Genomic DNA, 19,664 nt, shown 5'->3' with positions numbered 1-19,664 from the left:
CCATGGACAGACCTCAGGGTCCATGCTGAGATTAAATAAAATTCTAAGTGTCTATTGCAGACTTATTTTTTAATAAAAGACACTCCCATTCATAATATCCATTTCATATTTTCCTGCATTGAATTTTACCTGTGTTCAGCCATTCCACCAGCCTGTCAAAGTCCTCTTGAAATCTATAACTGTCGTCCTCACTGCTTATTACACTTCCAAGATTTGCATCATCTGTTCCCAAGTTTTGTGTTGGCTTTTATATGTGTGAATAAGGTGATTGTTAACATAAATGAACTAAAGTGTTACCCTTGAAGCTAGGCTGACAGGTAGCAAGTCCGACACCTGATTGGCTGCTGGGATACCTGTTGGGTTCCCAGAACGCAATCTGAGTTGACTTTTTGGGTTCTGTTTTTCTTTCAAAAACTTAGTGCAAAGTAGAAAAGCTTACCATGAAATGGAAAATGTGATTTTTTTCCCCTTCCTGCAAGGTTTACTTAAAGTCTCACTCAGCAAGCCAAGTCAAGAGGAATGTGATGGCAGTGATTTGTGGTACAAGGTTTTTAAGAGACAATATTTTGTTCCAAGATTTACATTGAATGTGCATAATGCCTGAAACTCCAGTCAGGAACAAAATAAATCATTAATGCATGCACAAATTAATGGTAGCAGAAGCAAATGAATTGGGGCAAACTAAGAGCACTGAGCACATTTATTCACTGCTTTATTCAATTATGTCATACAATTTTCTTTAACACAATAATCCACAATTGCTGAAGGACACAACTGTTCAGTCCTATTCCACTGGTAAAGGCTGGAACAAGTGTCAACAGCCTGTGTAGAGGGGGGGGGGGGGGGGGGGGGGGGGGGAGAATGTGAAAGATGCTTAAATTGAATTCTTTTGTTTCTGATAAATTTAATGTTTCCCCCTGTGCTGTCGAGTAGCTTCTGAGTGGCCCAGTGTCTTTAGTCATCCAGTATTCTGTAAAGAAATTGTTAATGTTTTCAATGAGTGGGGACCTTGCCCAGAATTCTATGTAAATGTTGTTTTTGCACCTCCTGTTATTCCTTAATCTCTCCCTCCATATGAACACCATATTCCCAGCTACCCCTTCAACTATGTCATTTCCCTTGGCCTCTCAACACCTATGACCTTGATCAATGACAAGCTTATTTCTGACTACACCCTGACCATCAACATCCCTTTCAGATTCCATTCATTCTGCACTCACCTCTGGCAGAAAACCCTTCCCTAAATCATTTACTACTACATTTCCAAGCTGCCAATTGGCTAAAGTCCTTCCAGCCACCATAATACTTCTGCTGAAGAATTTGCCCGACTATTCCCTCACCATCATCTTTGCCCTTGTTGCTTGCAAAATGGTTGCTATCCCTCTCATTCAGGTTGTTCCCCTGGTAGGCTTTTCTTTGCCCCCTCTCAAGTCCACCCTTGAGCATAACTGGGGCACATTTGGCTTAACCAGCTGGCAGCAGATCTCACTGGACCAGGTCAAGTTCATGGCCCATCACCAAAGCCGTCACTACATCCAAATCACCCAAGGAAGCAAATATTCTGCCCCAGCTTCTTTTCTTCACTACTGACCAACTCTTTAACCTCTGACCGTGGAACTTTCACGTCCGCAACAAGTACAAGGAGTTCATGGAGCTTATGAGTTGACCTCATTCCTTTTCAAACTGTTGTCATTACCTTTTCCCCACTCAATTCTTCTGTCATGCAATCTACTACCCCCATCTCCAACCTCCCTTTCCTCTCCAAAGCCCTTGGACAATGTTGCTGCCTCCCACAATGACCCGTTTGAATCTCCTCAGTCAGACTTCCACTCCTTCCACAACCACAAAATGGATCTAACAAAGCTCAAGAAGGACATTCTTGTGGTTTTGCCTATGGTGCCATTTCACTCCTCATCCTTCTTGAGCAGTTTGCCACCTTTGACACCACCTTCTTCCAATGCCACCCTCCACTGTTCAGTTTGGTAAGACTGCCCTTGTTTGGTTCCACCCTTACCTATCTAATCATAGCCAGAACATGTCCAGCAATAGCCACTCCCACTCCCACACTGTTATCTCTTGAGTCTCTAAGGAATCTCATCATCTTCCCTCTTTCTCATCTATATGGCTGCCACTTGCTGGCATCAGCTGTAGATACATTGGATACCTATGCAGCTGACTCCCTTGGCTGTACCTCTCCATCACCTGCCTTGTCCTATTCACTGGCTCCATGCTGGCAGACTGTTTCTTTGACATTGAATGCTTGGATGATCTGCAATTCCTTCTGACAAAACATTGGGAACCACCGTCTTCAGTCCCCACTTTAAGTTCTGTATCTTTGCCACTGATTTCATCCCCTTTCTGGCCACTGTCTCAAGTTGGGCAGGACTGCTTACAACCTCAGTATCCTATAGGACGCTGAGCTGAGTTGAGCCTCTCACCCACTTCTTCTTTATCATAAAAACCACTTCAGCAACATAACTGCCTCTCCGGACTAGGCTGGTTTTACTGAGGCTTCAAGTTCCTGAACCTCTGGCTGACAAGGGAAAGTTAATATTATATTTAATGAGATTTAACCCGATACCATTGCTCATCTCTTCCTTTAATCTCTAATATTCAAATTCTCTCCTGCCAGCCTCCCATCCTACACACCCCACAAAATTCTGCTTATCCAAAACTTTGCTTTACTGCACCAAATAACACTTGCCCATCTCGCTTGTTCTTACTGACCTACATTGGCTCCCTGCCCGCCAGTGCCCCACATTTAAAACTCTCATCTCGCTGGTTAAATGCCTCCATGACCCTGCCCTTCCCTATGCCCCCACCCACCATCCCTCCTGATATCCCTTTTCATTGGCTCACCATTCACTCCCTGTAAAGCTCTTTCGATGTTTTTGCACTTTGTGTTTGTTGAAGAAGATTAAAGAAATTGAAACAATATGACTTAAATAGCCAGCTGGCCGGACAGAACTTGAGTATTGCTGAAAAAAAGACATGGTGAAGCTTTTTGTCTTGCACTCATCAGGACACTGTAAGGAGCCATTGAAATATGTACTTTTGCTTCTGGAACCTGGGACTTTGAATTTGGCTCAGACTGACATGATGGACATTCTTTCTTTCTGCCAACTGCAATTGCCCGAAATGAACATGCAGACTCTATAATCGTGTAGAATTTTATGAACTCTTATATTTACCAAGAATCCCGTCAAACGTGGATAAGTAAAAAATTAACTTTCCCTTGTCAGGAAGCGATCAGGTTGAGGGATAATCAACAATATCCAGTCCAAGCCAACCTTCATTCAACCATTTCATCTATATTCATGCCGCATCAACACTTGTTAAAACACAGCATCAAAATGCCTTCTGCCAACCTCTACCCCACACACTAAACATCTAATTCAATAAATAGCGTGGGTCCAAGAATCACCCACCATCAAGATGGTCCAACTCTAGAGATTGTGTAAACCTTCTTTCTTCTACATACCCTTACCACGCAGGGTCTCCGTATCAATATACCCCAGGTGTGTTGGAGGATAGCTGAAGACTTCCACTGTCACAAGCCAGAGTATAGAACTGCTGCTGAAAGCTTTTTCTCATAGATTGGACATTCAAGACTCCAATTGCAAAGTTGATAATCTTTTGCCCCACGTATCTCATATTAAAGGTGTATACTCTTTGTTCCATGAGCCCAAGATTTCCTCCATTGAGGAAGATTCCCGGCCTTCGGTCGTCTCTGAGGCTTCCCGTGCCTGAACAGCTGGAATTCCAAATCGTCATTTAAAGATTATCCCTGCCACATTTCTTACAGTCTAAAGTCCAAAATTGGTACCCAAGGTGCCCAACTTCTTCCACTGGATAACCCTCATGCACCTTGTTAAAGCTCAACTCCCACTGGATTGTGGGACATCTCAGACCAACACTCAAGGCTATAACTGGATCATACCGAAAACTCAGCCCAAAATTAAACAGCAGCCTAACTGGGGCTAAATACTTGCATTGGGTTTCTTCAATTTGAACCTCATATGTCATTATCTCATCTCATAATTATGTGTCATCCCTGAAGTAGTTTCACTGGAATTAAAACAATATTGGATCTATTTTTGGGTACAATAAAGGAAATATTCTAACTGAAGTCTGGAAAATCATTAGGATGCCAATGGAGCTATGAAGAGGAACCTGGGGACTACCAATTGTGGAAGCTTGGAGCTTTACAGTAAGGTTAGTAGGGAAATGTGAAGCATCTTTAAGGTTTTTATTAGAGTCTTATGGACTCTATCCTATTCAAATCCTGAACAGTTGTGAAAAGCTAGTGATCTCAAAGCACACTTGCAACAGATAACACACTTTGTTGAAGAATGGATACCAAGCAATCATCTAAATATGTAGTTGTTGCAACAAATGCTTGTTTAGACAAACTGTAGTAACTTTGTTCTTTTTCTGCCTTAGCACAAGCTGTAGGCCTTGCATATAAATCCAGTGCAACGTTTACATATCAGTACAATGTGGATTTGTTATTGGAGACCTTGTCCAGCCGAGCAGCATTGCCAGGATCAGGATTCAGGATCGAAGCTGCCCTTGAGCTTGGTGTGGTTTGGGAGAATAGCAGCAACCAGCACGAGCAGCTGATTCAGTTGCAAGTAAGTACATGACTTTCTCTCTGGAGGTTGAGAGCTGGATGATTGCAGACTGAGTCACTGGAATGATTCAACCCCACCAAGGCCTCACCCTCCCCTTCCCTCTGTCACCTCCTCCAGCCCGACAAACCTTCATGATCTCCGCACTCTTCCAATTCAGGCCTGCAGCGGGTTCCATATTTTCATTGCTCCAACAATGGTGGCCATGCCTCCAGCTGCCCAGGCCCTAAATTCTACAATTTGCTCCCTAAGTCTCTCCACCTCTGTCCTTTAAGCTACCCCTTAAAACCTACCACTCTGAACAAGCTTGTGGCCATCTGTCCTGAGATCACTTTACATGGCTTGGGTGCCACATTTATTTGCTAACTCTCATGTGAAGTGCCTTGTTCACAGCCATCTAATACCCGGTAATGACTTTAGTTACCCCTCCTGCTGACGAGCTCTGTCTCGGGCAGGGTGCAGTGCCAGCAACATTATTCCACGTATTTATACTGTTGTTTAGATTTTTCCAACTGCACACAGTAATGAAAGGCGGCTTTTTTTATTCATTCATTGAATGTGAGTCACGATACCAAGGCCAGCATTTATTGCCCATCCCTAATTGCCCCTTGAGAAGGTGGTGGTGAGCTGCCTTCTTGAACTGCTGCAGTCCCTGTGGTGTAGGTACACCCACAGTGCTGTTAAGGAGGGAGTTCCAGGATTTTGACCCAGCAACAGTGAAGGAACGGCAGATATATTTCCAAATCAGGATGGTGAGTGGCTTGGAGGGAACTTCAGCTGATAATGTTCCCATGTGCTTGTTGTCCTTGATTATCTAGGTGGCAGCTGTCGCAGTTTTGAAGGATGGTGTCGAAAGAGCCTTGGCGAGTCACTGCTACTACCTAGATGATTCACACGGCTGCTACTGTGCACCAGTAATGGAGGGAGGGAGTGTTTAAGGTGGTGGATAAGCTTTAACTTAGATGGTGTAGAACAGGCTTGTGCAACCTTTTAACTCAGGTGGCCACATTTGCATATTTTTTTGACTCGAGGGGCTGATGAACAAATTTCAGAAAGATTAGGCTTGGCACAACAATAAACTGAATCTCAAAAATAAGCTGAGGTTTCAAGGAAAGAAACAATTGCTGAGCAAAAGTACAGCAATGTCATAACAATAAATTGTTACATTAAAAACAGTAATTAATAAAAATGACGTGTGTGTGTGTGTGTGTCTGTGTGTGTCTGTGTGTCTGTCATTGCATTTAGACTTTTAGGGTGAATGCGTGAGTAAATGACCAACTTTATTTAAACCCACAAAAGCTTGCTGCTGATTGCCCACACACACACACACACACACACACACACACACACACAGATTGAGAGACATACCCACCTTCCTTTCCAGAAATACACTGATTACACACAGTAATGGAAAGAGGGACAATGGTTTCAGTTCCCTCCAGTCCCTGTCCATAACAATGCTCATATCACTTAACAGTTCAGAAGCATTCGTAAGTTTCAGATTTGATTTCCATTTGAAATGCTTTGAAATGGCTTCTGGACACTTTAATGATCTTCTCTACTAGCTGGAATCCTTCATTTTCTTGGAAAGGCTAGGGAAACCAGGATTCTCCTCCTTTGAGCAGAGAAGGTTAAGGAGAGAAAAGCAAAAAACTGCGGATGCTGGAAATCCAAAACAAAAATAAAAATACCTGGAAAAACTCAGCAGGTCTGGCGGCATCTGCGGAGAGGAGCACAGTTAACGTTTCGAGTCTGAATGACTCTTCAACAGTTGAAGACTTATTTAAGGTAACTGACAAAACAGCAGGAGTGATTAAGGGAAAAAAATACACAGCAAGTTAAGATAACTTGGAGTGAAAGGTTGTTGGAAGCAGCTTCAATGAGAAGCAGCACAGGTACAAATGGATAGATGGCCTCCTTCTGGGCTGTATAACTCTATGATTTTATGCAATTAGTGTCTGTTTAGGAAATAGTGAGCTCTGTGATTTTAGACAGGCCTGAAAAGTACTTTGGGTCTGCAGCACTCTAGCAAATTAGTCAAGGCACTGGACACTCTATCTCTTGATAAGGCGTATGTTAAAATTATAATCTTACACTGTGTCCCCCTCTGCCTTGGTCAACAGATACATGAAGTAAAGCTGCTGAATGTGTCAGAACGAACGGACGGCCAAAACATCTTCAAGAATGTTCATGTTGAGGCTTTGCTGGGGCCTTCAACAATGGCAACATTGAAAAAGCCTGTAATCTTTCACTGGAATTCTGGAAAGGTAATTTCTTTTCCCTCTTTAATTGGGATAAAACTCTTGACAAGTGTCAGCTTGAGGTAGAGCTTAAGCCTCTAAGTCAGGAGATTGTCGGTTGAAGCCACACTCCAGTACTTGAGCCCACGATGCAGGCTGACATAAGTACCGAGGGTGTGGTGCACTGTAGGAGGGTACCGTCTTTCAACTGGCATCTTAAGCCAAGGCCTTGCCTACTTGTTAAGGTGGATGTAAAAGAGTCTCTTGCACTTTTTGAAGTGGAGTGAGGGATTACTCCTGGTGCCTTGGCCCACATTTTTCCCTAAGCCAACATCATAAAAACAGATTTGGAATGAAATTTGACTTGGCCAATGGCACAAAATGGACAATAGCAAATCCAGGACCCATTTTATCCTCCACTCCAGTTTTCTTTCCCATTGTTGAAGGTTTAAAACGGGTTGCCAATTTACTATCAGGTGTTTCTCACTAATGCTCGAAACAAACTTCACGTCTGTTAACTGGTTCTTTGGTCAATAACAATTGATAGGTTGAGTAGACTCTGCCTATGTTTCCTAGAACTGAGAAGAACGAGAAATGATTAACTGAGACATACAAAATTCTTAAGGGGCGTGACATACTGGGAGGATGTTTCCACTGGCTGGAGAGTCTGGAACGCGAGGTCACAGTCTGGCCATTTGGGACTGAGATGAGGAGATTTTTTGGGTTCTTGTGTTTATGAAACCTAAACATTACTTAATATAAATTTTATAAATGAGTATCTCCCAGTTATTTGGAACTTGTGGCAGTGCCATGTTTAAATTTAAACTGTGATATTGATGGTTTAACCCCAATTTCTTTTTCATAGCTGTAATTGTTGTTTATTAATGGTGTACCAACTTATGGGCAACTTGTCTGGACTTTGTCATTGGTTATTCATAGTCATACTGGACAAAAGCTGACAGATTAATGCTTCTGAAATTTGGGGCCTTTCAGGAGTAATTTATTTCATTTTCTTTCAGGTAGAGGCTCTGTATGGCTCTGCTGGAGAAACAGGGTTAATTTTAAACCTAAAGCGAGGCCTGGTCAGTCTTTTCCAGCTGCAGATGAATTCGGGGACAGTCACCGAGGTAACACATTTTGTTTTTTCTCTCTGGTGCCCTCTTCCTGCGAGACCTTGCTGTGCACAAAATGGCCACTGCAGTTGCCTAGGTAACAATAGGGACTGTGCTTCAAAAGCTATTCGTTGCACATGAAACACTTTGGGATATCTTGAAAGAGATGGAAGTCACTATGTAAACGTGATTTGCACTTTGTTTCTCCTCATTAGAAAAGCTACGGTGCAGGGAGATAAAAACAAAAAACTGCGGATGCTGGAAATCCAAAACAAAAACAGAATTACCTGGAAAAACTCAGCAGGTCCTCATGAGGACTCAAAACGTCAACTCTTTTCTTCTCCGCCGATGCTGCCAGACCTGCTGAGTTTTTCCAGGTAACGGTGCAGGGAGAGGCCATTCAGCCCTTCATGTCTGCGCAGGCCAAAAAGGAGGAAAAAGAAACTAGCCACTCATTTTAATCTCACTTTCCAGCACTTGACCCTTTCAGTTTACAGCACCTCAGGTGCCAATCCAGGTGCCTTTTTAAAATGAATTGAGCGTATCCACCACCAAAATAGGCAGTGAATTCTAGACACCCTCCACCCCTCTGGGTGATAAATTTTTTCCTCATGTCTACTCCTGCGCCTGTTTCTTATGTTCATATGTTATTTGAAGGGACTAAAGAAGCTGCAGTTGTTCTCCTTAGATTAGAGAATGTTCCGGTATGTTTTAATAGAGGGGTTTTGCAAAGTAAATGGGGAGAAACTGTTTCTGTTGGCAGGAGGGTCAGTAACCAGAGTGCACAGATTGGGGGAAGAAGGCTTCTGGGATTCGGTGGGGAGGGGGGGAAAGAGATGAGGAGAATTTCTTTCACTCAGCAACTTGTAATGATCTAGAAAGCACTACCTGTAAAGGCGTTGGAAGCAAATTTAGCGGCATCTTCCAAAAGGGAATTGGATCTCTGCTGAAAAAGCAAACGTTTGCAGGATTTGGGGAAGGAACACTGGAGTGGGACTAATTGGGTTGCTCTTTTGGATAGAAGGCACAGGCACCATAGCCAAACGGTCGCCGGTGTGATTCTACAATCCCATGACTGCAGTAGCAACATTCTGCACAAGCGCCACCGAAAGCGATTTTGCCAGATTGGCGAGTGTCATTATAGAAATACGTTTCCAAAGTTGCTGACGGGCACCCAGCAATTCTGCATATTCTGTAAACTGTGTGAAACCAGGGACCTGCTAACAGCTTGCCTGCCTGTCACATGCAGTAATGACCTTCTTTGGTTCAACCAGTATTTGTGTAAAATCTGTGAGTAATGTTAAACCACCTCCATAATCAGCCACACAGGAGGATCAAATACTGAAGGATACTGAAGGACCTTTGAGAGAAAGTGAATAAAACTGTGGACTGGAGAACGCTTTTTGCAGCTTGTATATAGTGAGTATGGGCGTCTGGAAGGACAAATGCGTGTGTTCAGTTAAAGCCTGAGCATAGATCCAGTGAGTGTGATAGTAACATCACATCACTGGGGTCAGGTTTGTTCAGCCTCCTTATGTAGACTTTCTGTGGCAGAAAAAAGAATGAGTTAAGGGGGCTGAGCCCTTTTCAAAATGGTGACAGCAGCACTGGCAAAATTAAGGCCCCATTTTCTAGTTTATTTTGCGGAGCCACAGAAATTGACAGTGTGACAGGAGGCCATTCGTCCCATTGTGTCTGTACTGGCTAGAGCAATCCAGAATTAATCCATCTGCTTCTGTGCTGTCCAGAAAGCCCTGTGTCTTTCGTTGTTCATAGAGGCTTGAGGCAAGCAAGCGACTACCTATCGAACCACAGGATTTGCCTTTGCCCAGCAAAGTGTTAGAAGATTCTCCCCTCACTGCCCCCCTGATCTAAGAACAGCCTTCAAATCCCAAATTTGAACTTTATGTTGAGCCTTGCAGTTAGCGAAGACGAAGAAATGAGGTTTGTGGGAAGGGGAGGCCTGATGAATAGTGAAATTATTTGGGTTGTCTCCGCTTCAGTAAGAGGTCCAGTTGTGCCAGTGTGAACATTTTCGTAAATGTTGAAAAGATAGTTTTTTTTTATGTGCACAGAATAGTAAAAGACTTCTGTTGTTACAAATTGGCATATTATCTGACCTACTGCGAAAAATGCTACAGAAGATCCATTAACTAGATGATACCTTTCATAACAACTGGGTTTTACAGCTGAGTGTGATACGGGAGTGAATAAAACATGCAGATGGTACACACTATGTGCAAGGAAGCTAATGTAGATTAAAGCTGAAAGCCTTTATCTTGAGCACATTTCAACAGCTTTTAGCATGTTTATTCTGTGGAGGTCAAGACAGTTCAGTACAATTGAAAGTTTATATTCAGTATATTTTTGTTCTGTTTCTCACGACACATTCCTTTCAACGTGCAGTGTTAAAAAGAGCTGATTGAAAACCCAGCCAGCAATAGTATTATGGTTTATTGAGGTTAGAATAGATTGAATAATGCGTGGAAAGTAATGAGTCCAGACAGTTGGGACCATGGGGAACATTACACTCAGGTCCAGTTGACAAGGTGTAAAGTCAGACTTAAGATTTTTGAGATGTTTTGTGGTTTTTCATTTTATCTTTAGAGGAGTGTGCGAAACCTGGTAAAACCTATCCTTGGCTGATTTAACAGGTTGGATAGAGTCAAAGAGAAAGGGAATGGCTTGATGCCTGTACCTGCCACAGCTGTGTCTTGTGCCATGCTTGATTATGCTCATATAATATTTTTTAATTCATTCAGAGGATATGGGCACCGCTAGCTAGGCCAGCATTTATTGCCCATCCCTAATTGCCCATGAGAAGGCGGTGGTGAGCTACCTTCTTGAGCCGCTGCAGTCCATGTGGTGTAGGTACACCCACAGTGCTGTTAGGGAGAGCGTTCCAGGATTTTGACCAAGTGACAGTGAAGGAATGGTGATATATTTCCAAGTCAGTATGGCGTGAGTGGCTTGGAGTGGAATTTCCAGGCGGTGGTGTTCCCATGTGTCTGCACCCTTGTCCTTCTAAATGGCAGCGGTAGTGGTTCTCCAAGGTGCTGTCTAAGGAGCTTTGGTGAGTTCCTGCTGTGCAATTAATCATGTACTTGTTAGTTAGTCACTTCTTTGACTTAAAGGTGGGATTGTTTACCTTGAGATGGGACTTCTGCCTGCCCCCCAGTCCACATTGACATCAATTCATTTTAAGAAGTTAGGAACAGGAGTAGGCTATTCAGCCCTTCAAGACTATTCCACCATTCAGTTAGATCATGGTTGGCCTGTATCTCAATTCTGCCCTTGGTTCCATATCCCTTAACACTTCACCTCACAAAACCCTATTAATTTCAGTTTTGAATGTTTCAATTGACCCCCAAGCCGCAACAGTTTTCTGGGGGGTGAGAGTTTCAGATTTCCACTATCCCATGTACAAAAATACCAATGTAAGGGGAAAACAACAATTTATACTGTATGTGAAGAGAGTGCCAAACATCCTTCAATAGTTAACTGTCAGTCACTACCCTGGGTGCATTCCCCATGGCAAAGCCTCTACCAGTCAGAGTCCACTTGTCAGCCAATCAGCACACTCTTCACATACAGTATAAGTTATTGTTTTCCCCTTATATTGGTATCCTTGCAAAGGATCCTGGTGAGTGCAAGATGAAAGTTTCAACATGTCTCTTTTCTCAGCAGTACTCAAGTTCTGTACTACCAAAAGGCTGTGTATGTCGTGTATGTGCGTGTGTCGCGTGTGTCGTGTATGTGCGTTTGTCGTGTATGTGTGTGTGTCATGTATGTGTGTGTGTCCATAATTATTTAAACGGGGGAACGTTCGTAAAGACAACTTGTCTATGGGAATTGAGAGATGAAAGGTAAAGGTGCTGGATGCATACATTTGTAATGAAAGGCTATGGTGAAATTGAATAAATGAGTAAATAGGTTGGGTTTTAAAATTTGCATTAAAGAGGGTAAGGACTTGACTTTTTAGCTGTTAAATTTCAAAGGCTAGCTTAGAAGTGACAAGGGACTTTTACAACTTACAATGGTTTCATAAGTAAACAAGGGAAGGTTATTAAATTTTATTTGACCTGAAAGTGAAGGCAATAGGAAACAAGAAAGAGTTTTATATTTTAGAAAAGTTGAGTTCAAAGATCTGCTTAGGACAATGGAGTATAAGATGAAAAGAAAAAAAAATTATGTAAGGAAAGATGTTTAGTTGAGTTGTGGTGGCTGTATGGAGGAGATGTCCTGAGACCAGCCCTGTGGAGAAAAGTTATGAATTTGAAGCAGCCTTACAACTTCAAGCCAGAAAAGTCTTTGTTTTCAGAAAGCAGCCTGTTTCTGAACTAACTTGGATTTCCACAGCAGAGTGGAAGACAGTGAGAAGTCATGTAGTATACTTTACTAAAATAACAGCAGTTTTTCCTTGGGTAATATTACTGGATTTTTAAGATTAAAAATCTGTAAGGGAGCTGTTGCCAAGTAGTTCACTTGTATGTTCTGACCAAGTGGGTTTTCTTTCAGGGGAATGTTTTGCAATATTATTTTAACTGTGTCATTTTAATCTAGTGTGCTTACATTTTTTTTATCTCGTTAATAAATCTTTTAATGTTAAAATCCTAAAAGCGTTACTGGGATTCTATGCTTCTGGGATCAGTAGTTTTCTCCCTTGTTTCCAAAATGTTAAAAAAATATTTGTGATCAGTATAACAAGTTTCCCTCGGTAATTTGTCTTGCTCAGTGAATAACATCAGCTGTGATCATAACAACAGACATACACAAACACACCAATGTATATGTATGGACATGCAAGCGTACTCACGCATGTATATGTATCATGCACACGTGCTCACATTGTCGTTGTAGATAGCAGTCGATGCTCAGCCACTCTGCAGTGCTGTGTGGTGGTCTAAAGTTTGCAGATATGTCAGTTCATTTACTGCCTCTGGAAAGGCTTGGTAAAAGGGCAAGTGTTAAGAATTGGAACAGGGTTGAGGGGCTGACTGGCTTTCTCTTACACCTGTGTTCCCAGAATGGCCTGAAATTGGGTTCATTCCTGTGCATGGAGTTTCACACATGCTCAGAGTTTGGGCTTCAGGTACACGGAAATCCCAAGGTTGTACATGTGCCAAGGCTGCAGGTTTATTGTGGGGAAGGCGCATGTGCCATTGCTGGTTTGACTCAGAAGTTGGCAAGTAAACTTAAGTTCCCTTGCCGGATCAGGATGTAGACAAATTTGCTTCTGTACTTAACAGAATGTGATTGTCAGTTAATTGCTGTTTCTGCTTCAGTCTAAAATGGTTCAGCAGAGTCCTGTTGAAGTAGGAGTTCTGAGGAGGATCCACTGGGTTTGTCTTTACTACCTGGGCTCATTCATGTTTTTAACCTGCTTAATGTAATATAAATTGAGAGCTATTACTGCACTGGAAGCAGAATGTAGAAATTAATTGCCTTGTGTTGAAAGTTGTTTGCATCAAAAGTATTGTTTTCATTTATTTCAATACAATGGTTTCAATAAGCTTATAGCCTATTAATACCAAGGCAACGACATCGGTCAGCTACCAAGCCTGCAGCGCATCTGGGTCTGTTGTGTAGCTCACATTATTGTAGAAAACGTGTACTTTGTTTTAAGATGTAAAGTTGGCCCAGATCTTTCGGTCTCCAGATGGTTGGAGACCGGACATACCCCAGAAGCTATGCCCCTTGAAAGTCCCAGCACAAGGACTCCATGAGAGTTACCCAGGAAGTTTCAACTTCTGATGGACAATTCTGCTGCTCATCAGGTGCCTGCAAAAAAGTCTCCAAATCTGAGAGTTGGAGATTTCGGAAGGTTCTGACTCAGTTGCCTGGATGGTGACTCAGGAAATGTTAGAAAGAATCTAGTCTAAAACATATACAACTGACCTCCCCCACCCCCCACCACCCCCTGACACTCCCATTGACCCCCGACTCCACCGGACCCAACCTGACCTGACTCCACTACCTGAGTACCCGCTCAACCCCCCGACTACCCACTGACCCCCCTCCCCCCAATTCCCACATGACTGACCTGACTCCCCACCCAACCCAATCTGACCCGACCCGCCACCTGACTACCCCCTAACCCGACCAGACTAGCCCCTGACCTGACAACTCCTCCTGGCCCAACCCAACTCGCCCACCTGACCCACTGCCACCCTATCCAACTCACCCACCTGATCCACTGCCACCCAATCCAACTCACCCACCTGACCCACTGCCACCCTATCCAACTCACCCACCTGACCCACTGCCACCCTATCCAACTCACCCACCTGACCCGCTGCCACCCTATCCAACTCACCCACCTGATCCACTGCCACCCAATCCAACTCACCCACCTGACCCACTGCCACCCAATCCAACTCACCCACCTGATCCACTGCCACCCAATCCAACTCACCCACCTGACCCACTGCCACCCTATCCAACTCACCCACCTGACCCACTGCCACCCAATCCAACTCACCCACCTGACCCACTGCCACCCAATCCAACTCACCCACCTGACCCACTGCCACCCTATCCAACTCACCCACCTGACCCACTGCCACCCAATCCAACTCACCCACCTGACCCACTGCCACCCAATCCAACTCACCCACCTGACCCACTGCCACCCTATCCAGCTCACCCACTTGCCACCCTACCCACCTCACTCACCTGCCACCCTACCTCCTTACCTGCTCTAACCCCTACCCACCCAACCCCTTTACCCACCTTATCCCCTTACTCACCCTACCCACTTACCCACTGACCGTACACACTTGCCTTCTCTCCGTAGCTTTTCAAAGTGGGACACTTACACAGATGGCATGCCGCAGCTAGTGCTGTAAAAAGGGTCTGTGGCTTCTGGGCCGATTCTCTGTGCTGTTCCCACAAGCATCGTGTTGCTAACTCTGGTTGGATGTGTTTCATCAGTGATCCCCCTCCCCTAGCCACCCTGCCTCTCTACCCCCGCTGTTACCCATCCCCGCCTTCCCACGTCAATTGAAAAATGAACAGACCCTTTGTTACCTGGTTGGATTGTTCTTGACTGTCAAACAGCTTACGTTTCTTCGTCTCCCATTGCTAAGTATTTAATGAAAAATTTAGGGTGAGAGAGTGGTGTAGTGGTAATGTCACTGGGACCTGTACTACTTATGCACTGGGGTCATGGGTTCAAGTCCCACCATGGCAGATGGTAGAATTTAAATTCAATTAATAAGTTAATAGATAAATTCAATTAATAGCAAAATAATAATAAATTCAATTAATAGCAAAATAGCAGAGGAGGGGGAAGCATAGTAAATCCAGCAAAGAAGAGGAGGTTCCATGGCCCATTAATGTGATGAAGGAAGGCAGGTAGACCCTGAGGGTGCGGACCACCCATTGACTAGAGTGTAGAGGGATCCCCGGACAACCACCAGCCAACATCCCCCCGACCCACCGCTGTGTACCCACAGCGAATCCCCATCCCTAGCACCAGCCCGAACCCTCTTCCACTCCCAGTGGCCCTCCTGCAGCTGCCCTCCCTTTCCAGAACCTGCTCCCTTCGAGAAAGTGGAACTGGTGGGTAAGATCAGAAGTTGTTAAACTCAATTGTTAAGTCCTTAAAGCGAGCCCAGATCTGCCTATTCACCCTGTTGAGTGTTTGTCATGTTTAAGATTAGAAAGTAAGGGTTAGAGGCGGGAGGGGGAGGGAGAGGGACTGTTTTACCCTGGGTGGGCATCAGAGCAGAATGATGAGGAGGATAGTAACATGTCTCGGGAGAAGGTGGGCAGGTTGGTACAGTGGGCAGCCACATGGTAGATGAAGTTTGATATAAAGGCAGATGAAGTGATTCATTTTATTAAGAAGTATGAGAAGAGGCAATATCGATGTTAAAGGGGGCACAGGAACAGAGACACCTGGGGGTATTGGTACACAATCATTGAAGATGGCAGGACAAGTTGAGAATACTCCGAAAAAAAAATAGAGAATCTTTGCTTTATAAGTAGAGACATAGTGGAAAATAGAAAACAGACAATATGAGTAAATAGATATTTGTACTAACAATGGCCCAGATCTTCCAATCCCTGGATCAACGACCCAGGATGTGTGTTGGGACATTGCAGAAGTCCTGATGTGCTGACTTTTGTGGAAAGTTTGAACTCCCAATGGGGAACTTCCCTGCTCCCTGGGACCCTCGTTGAACATCTCTGACTCTGAACCAGAGTTTGAGACTTTGGATAGTTCCGGGGTGCTTGCCTAGGTGGTTACCCAGGAATTGTTAAACAGAAAAATCCTAGTCCAACTCTGGGGTAACTATAGAACAGATCCCTCAATCACTCACACTGACCACCACCATGACTCCCCCCTCAACTCCCTGACTACCACCCTGACTTACCCACATCTCACTGACACCCAATTGCCCCCTGGCCTGGCCTGACTCGACTAGCCCATGCCCCGACCCTACTACCCCTCCTCCCGACCACCTGACTAACCCCAACTAGACAAGACTAACCCCTGTCAACCCCAACTACACGCCCCCCCTCCCCAACAACCCGACCTACCCCCAGCCAACCTACCCCTCACTCATTGGCCATCTCACCAACCTACCATCCTACCCACCTACTACCCTACTCACCTGCCACCCTACTCACTAACCATCCTACCCAGATACCACCCTACCCACCTGCCACCTTCCCACCCTCCCAACCTCCCACCCTAACCACCTCCCACCTTACACTCCTACAAGCCTACCCACCTGCCACCCTACTGACCTGCCACCTCACCCACCTTCTCCCCTACCCACTTAACCTCACCCACCCTACCCATTCACTCATTCACCCATTCGCTAACATTCACACCGGACATTTAAACTTACCATTCTGCAGCTAGTGCTGTGCAAGGTGGCTGGGTTGGGGGAAGGTGCTTTGTCTTTCCTCCAGTGTTACAGCGCTGTGATGGAGTTCTCCGAGGAATGCCGTGCTCTGCATTCCTGGAGAAGCTGGGCTCGGAAGACCCAGCAAGAAATGTGGAGCAGCGGAGAGGAAAAGTCTGAGCGGAGTGGTGATGTGATAATGATTGCTGCCCTGTGGAAGATGTGGGCCATTAAGTTTAGAGAGCTAAAAACACAAATGGGATATTTGGCTTTATAAATAAAAGCATAGAGCTCAAAAGCAATGAAGTTATCCTGAACCTTTCCAAATGCTGATTATGTCCCAGCTGGAGTATCATGGCCAATTCTGGGCACCAGACTTTACCAAATATTTACCACACAGAAACAAGCCTTTTGATCCACCAAGCCCACAATTCTCCCAATTCTCGGCAGCTAACCCCATCAACATATCCCTCAGTACTTTTCTCCCTCATCTGCCGTCCCCATGAATGCACCTATACTATTTGCCTCAACTGCTCCCTGTGGTCACGAGTTCCACATTCTCAACACTCACTGAGTAAAGAAGATTCTCTGTAATTCCTTATTGGATTCATTAGTGACTACCTTATATTTATGGCCTCCAGTTCTGGTCAAGGCCTTAGAGAGAGGGTACAGAGATTTACTGAACGATGGTTAGAAGTTTTCACTCATGTGCAGAGATAGAGAAACTAAAGCAGAGAAGGTCAGGGGAGATTTGATAAAAGTGTTGAAAATTTTGAAGGGTTTTGATAGAGTAAATAAGGAGAAACCATTTCCAGTGACAGAAGACTCAGTAACTAGAGGGCGTTGATTGAAGGTAATTAGCAAAAGAACCAGTAGCAACATGTACAAAACATTTTTACTCAGTGTGTTGTCATAATTTGGTATGCACTGCCTGAAAATGTAGTGGAAGCAGATACAATAACAACTTTCAAAAGCGAATACATGAAGGGGAAAGATTTACTAGGCTAAGAGGCGAGAGCAGGGAAGTGGGACTAATTGGATAGCTCCCTCAAAACGCTGGCAGAGACCCAATGGGCTGAATGACCTCCTCTTGTGCTGCATCATTCTCTGAATACACCATCCCTTTGTCTGATGCCTACAAACGAACACTTCCAGGAGGGAGCGCAGGATTTCTGTCAGGGTCCACACTCGGGGCCATTCTCAAGCTATTGTTCCTCACTCGAGACGTCAGCTGTTTGGCAGGTTTAAGAACTGTCTAGGCTGGCATCGGCGCATCTTTCTTTCCACCGTGTGTAATGAGGCTTTCAGAGCTGACAGACCTTTTAAAGGTCAAATTTTCTGTTGTTCAATTATCAAAAGGCAGCTGCCAGTCTGAGCTGCAGATGTTCCTTCTGGATGAGTTCGGAGTGGCACATCGAGCGTTGCCCCGCAGGATGTTCCCTCAGATGCAGCCAATCTACTGAGGGCCAAAAATAAAAACCGGAAAATGCCGGAAATACTCGGCGGGTCAGGCAGCATCTGTGGAGAGAGAGAAACAGGCCGGGATCATCCGGTTCCACCAAAAATCGATGGACTTTTAAGGCCTACACGTCACATCCCCCGGAAATTCCTGGCCACAGAGTTAATGTTTCAGGTCAATGTGGGGTTCAGGTGCAAGGTTATCTACCTGAGGATGTCTCCCCTTGTGGGAGAATCCAAAACTAGGAGACATGGTTTAATAATTAGGTCTCCCATTTAAAACTGGGATGAGGAGAAGTTTTTTCTCTCAGTGGGTCATTAGTCTGTGGAATTCTCTTTCCCAGGCAGCAGTGGAGCCGGGGTCATTGAATGTATTCAAGGCTGAGTTAGACAGGTTTTAGATCAACAAGGGTGCTGAGGGTTATGTGGGGCAGACAGGAAAGTGGGGTTCAGCCATGATCTTATCGAATGACAGAGCAGGCCCAAGGGGCCGAGTGGCCTATTCTGCTCCTAATTCTTGTGTTCTCGTGTTTATTTTCTGTTTTTATTTTGGGTTTTGGTATTTTGCTTTTTTGCCATTGAGGACAGACCGACTGATTATTTATCGAATCTGTTCTCCTTTTAGGTTGATGTATCTGGCAACTGCAGAGTCACCTACAAGACGGGCAATAACCAGGTGACCAAGATCAAAGACCTTCACAGTTGCGAGAGACCAGAGTTTGGATCTGGTGCATCCAATCAGGTATGTTCCATTTCACTGATCAGTCGATGTAACTCGGAATCAACGTCGGTGTTTTATCTTTACTAACATCAACTTGAATATCCATTTGTCTCAGTCTGTACCGCAGTTACCTGACCCACCAAGGTGAATTAGCTAAAATGAAAGCTCATTGAATTGAAGGCAAATATTCACCTGATTAGGGAATTGGTTATACAGTTGACAGGGAGCTGGGGCGATGGGTATTTACTTGAATTGGAAGGAAATAACTTGTGGTATCTAACAAGGGTCTACAATGAGGCTTCACCATATTTATTAATGATGTAGAGTGCACCAGTGGTTTCAAAACATTTTTGGCCTTCTAACCCTCTTCAGATTTACCAACTTGTTGAGTACCCCCACAGCCTGTTTCTTTTCTAACTGCCCCTCCAATGGCCACATGTTTTGGAAATGTTACGATTGAAAAAGCTCCAATAGGGACAAAGAGTTTGATGCCATGTGTTATGATCGGATGCAAGCAGTGCACAGTACTCTAGCTAGGTTTTTTAATGATATGAAAGAGAAACTAATTACAAAATTTTGAACACATGTTATGAAAACATTTGCTAGCTCATAGATATATCAATGAACCTCTGACCCTCACTCAC

General features: G+C 44.3%; 1 protein-coding gene across 2 annotated transcripts in view; it reads left to right on the top strand.

Moving 5' to 3' along the window:
* The window catches only part of LOC121270737 (microsomal triglyceride transfer protein large subunit-like), a 95,581-nt gene that overhangs the window by 2,390 nt on the left and 73,527 nt on the right, over positions 1 to 19,664 (top strand). For both annotated transcript variants that reach the window (XM_041176116.1, XM_041176117.1), the window contains exons 2-5: positions 4,444 to 4,634; positions 6,755 to 6,898; positions 7,891 to 7,998; positions 18,925 to 19,041. In XM_041176116.1, the coding sequence (XP_041032050.1) occupies positions 4,444 to 4,634; positions 6,755 to 6,898; positions 7,891 to 7,998; positions 18,925 to 19,041 (560 nt within the window). The remainder of the gene's footprint in view (positions 1 to 4,443; positions 4,635 to 6,754; positions 6,899 to 7,890; positions 7,999 to 18,924; positions 19,042 to 19,664) is intronic.

Source organism: Carcharodon carcharias, chromosome 28 (assembly GCF_017639515.1).
Source record: "Carcharodon carcharias isolate sCarCar2 chromosome 28, sCarCar2.pri, whole genome shotgun sequence".
In the NCBI taxonomy this organism is placed as follows: domain Eukaryota; kingdom Metazoa; phylum Chordata; class Chondrichthyes; order Lamniformes; family Lamnidae; genus Carcharodon; species Carcharodon carcharias.
Note: the sequence above shows the minus strand (reverse complement) of the source record. Positions and strands in the feature narration are given on the sequence as shown.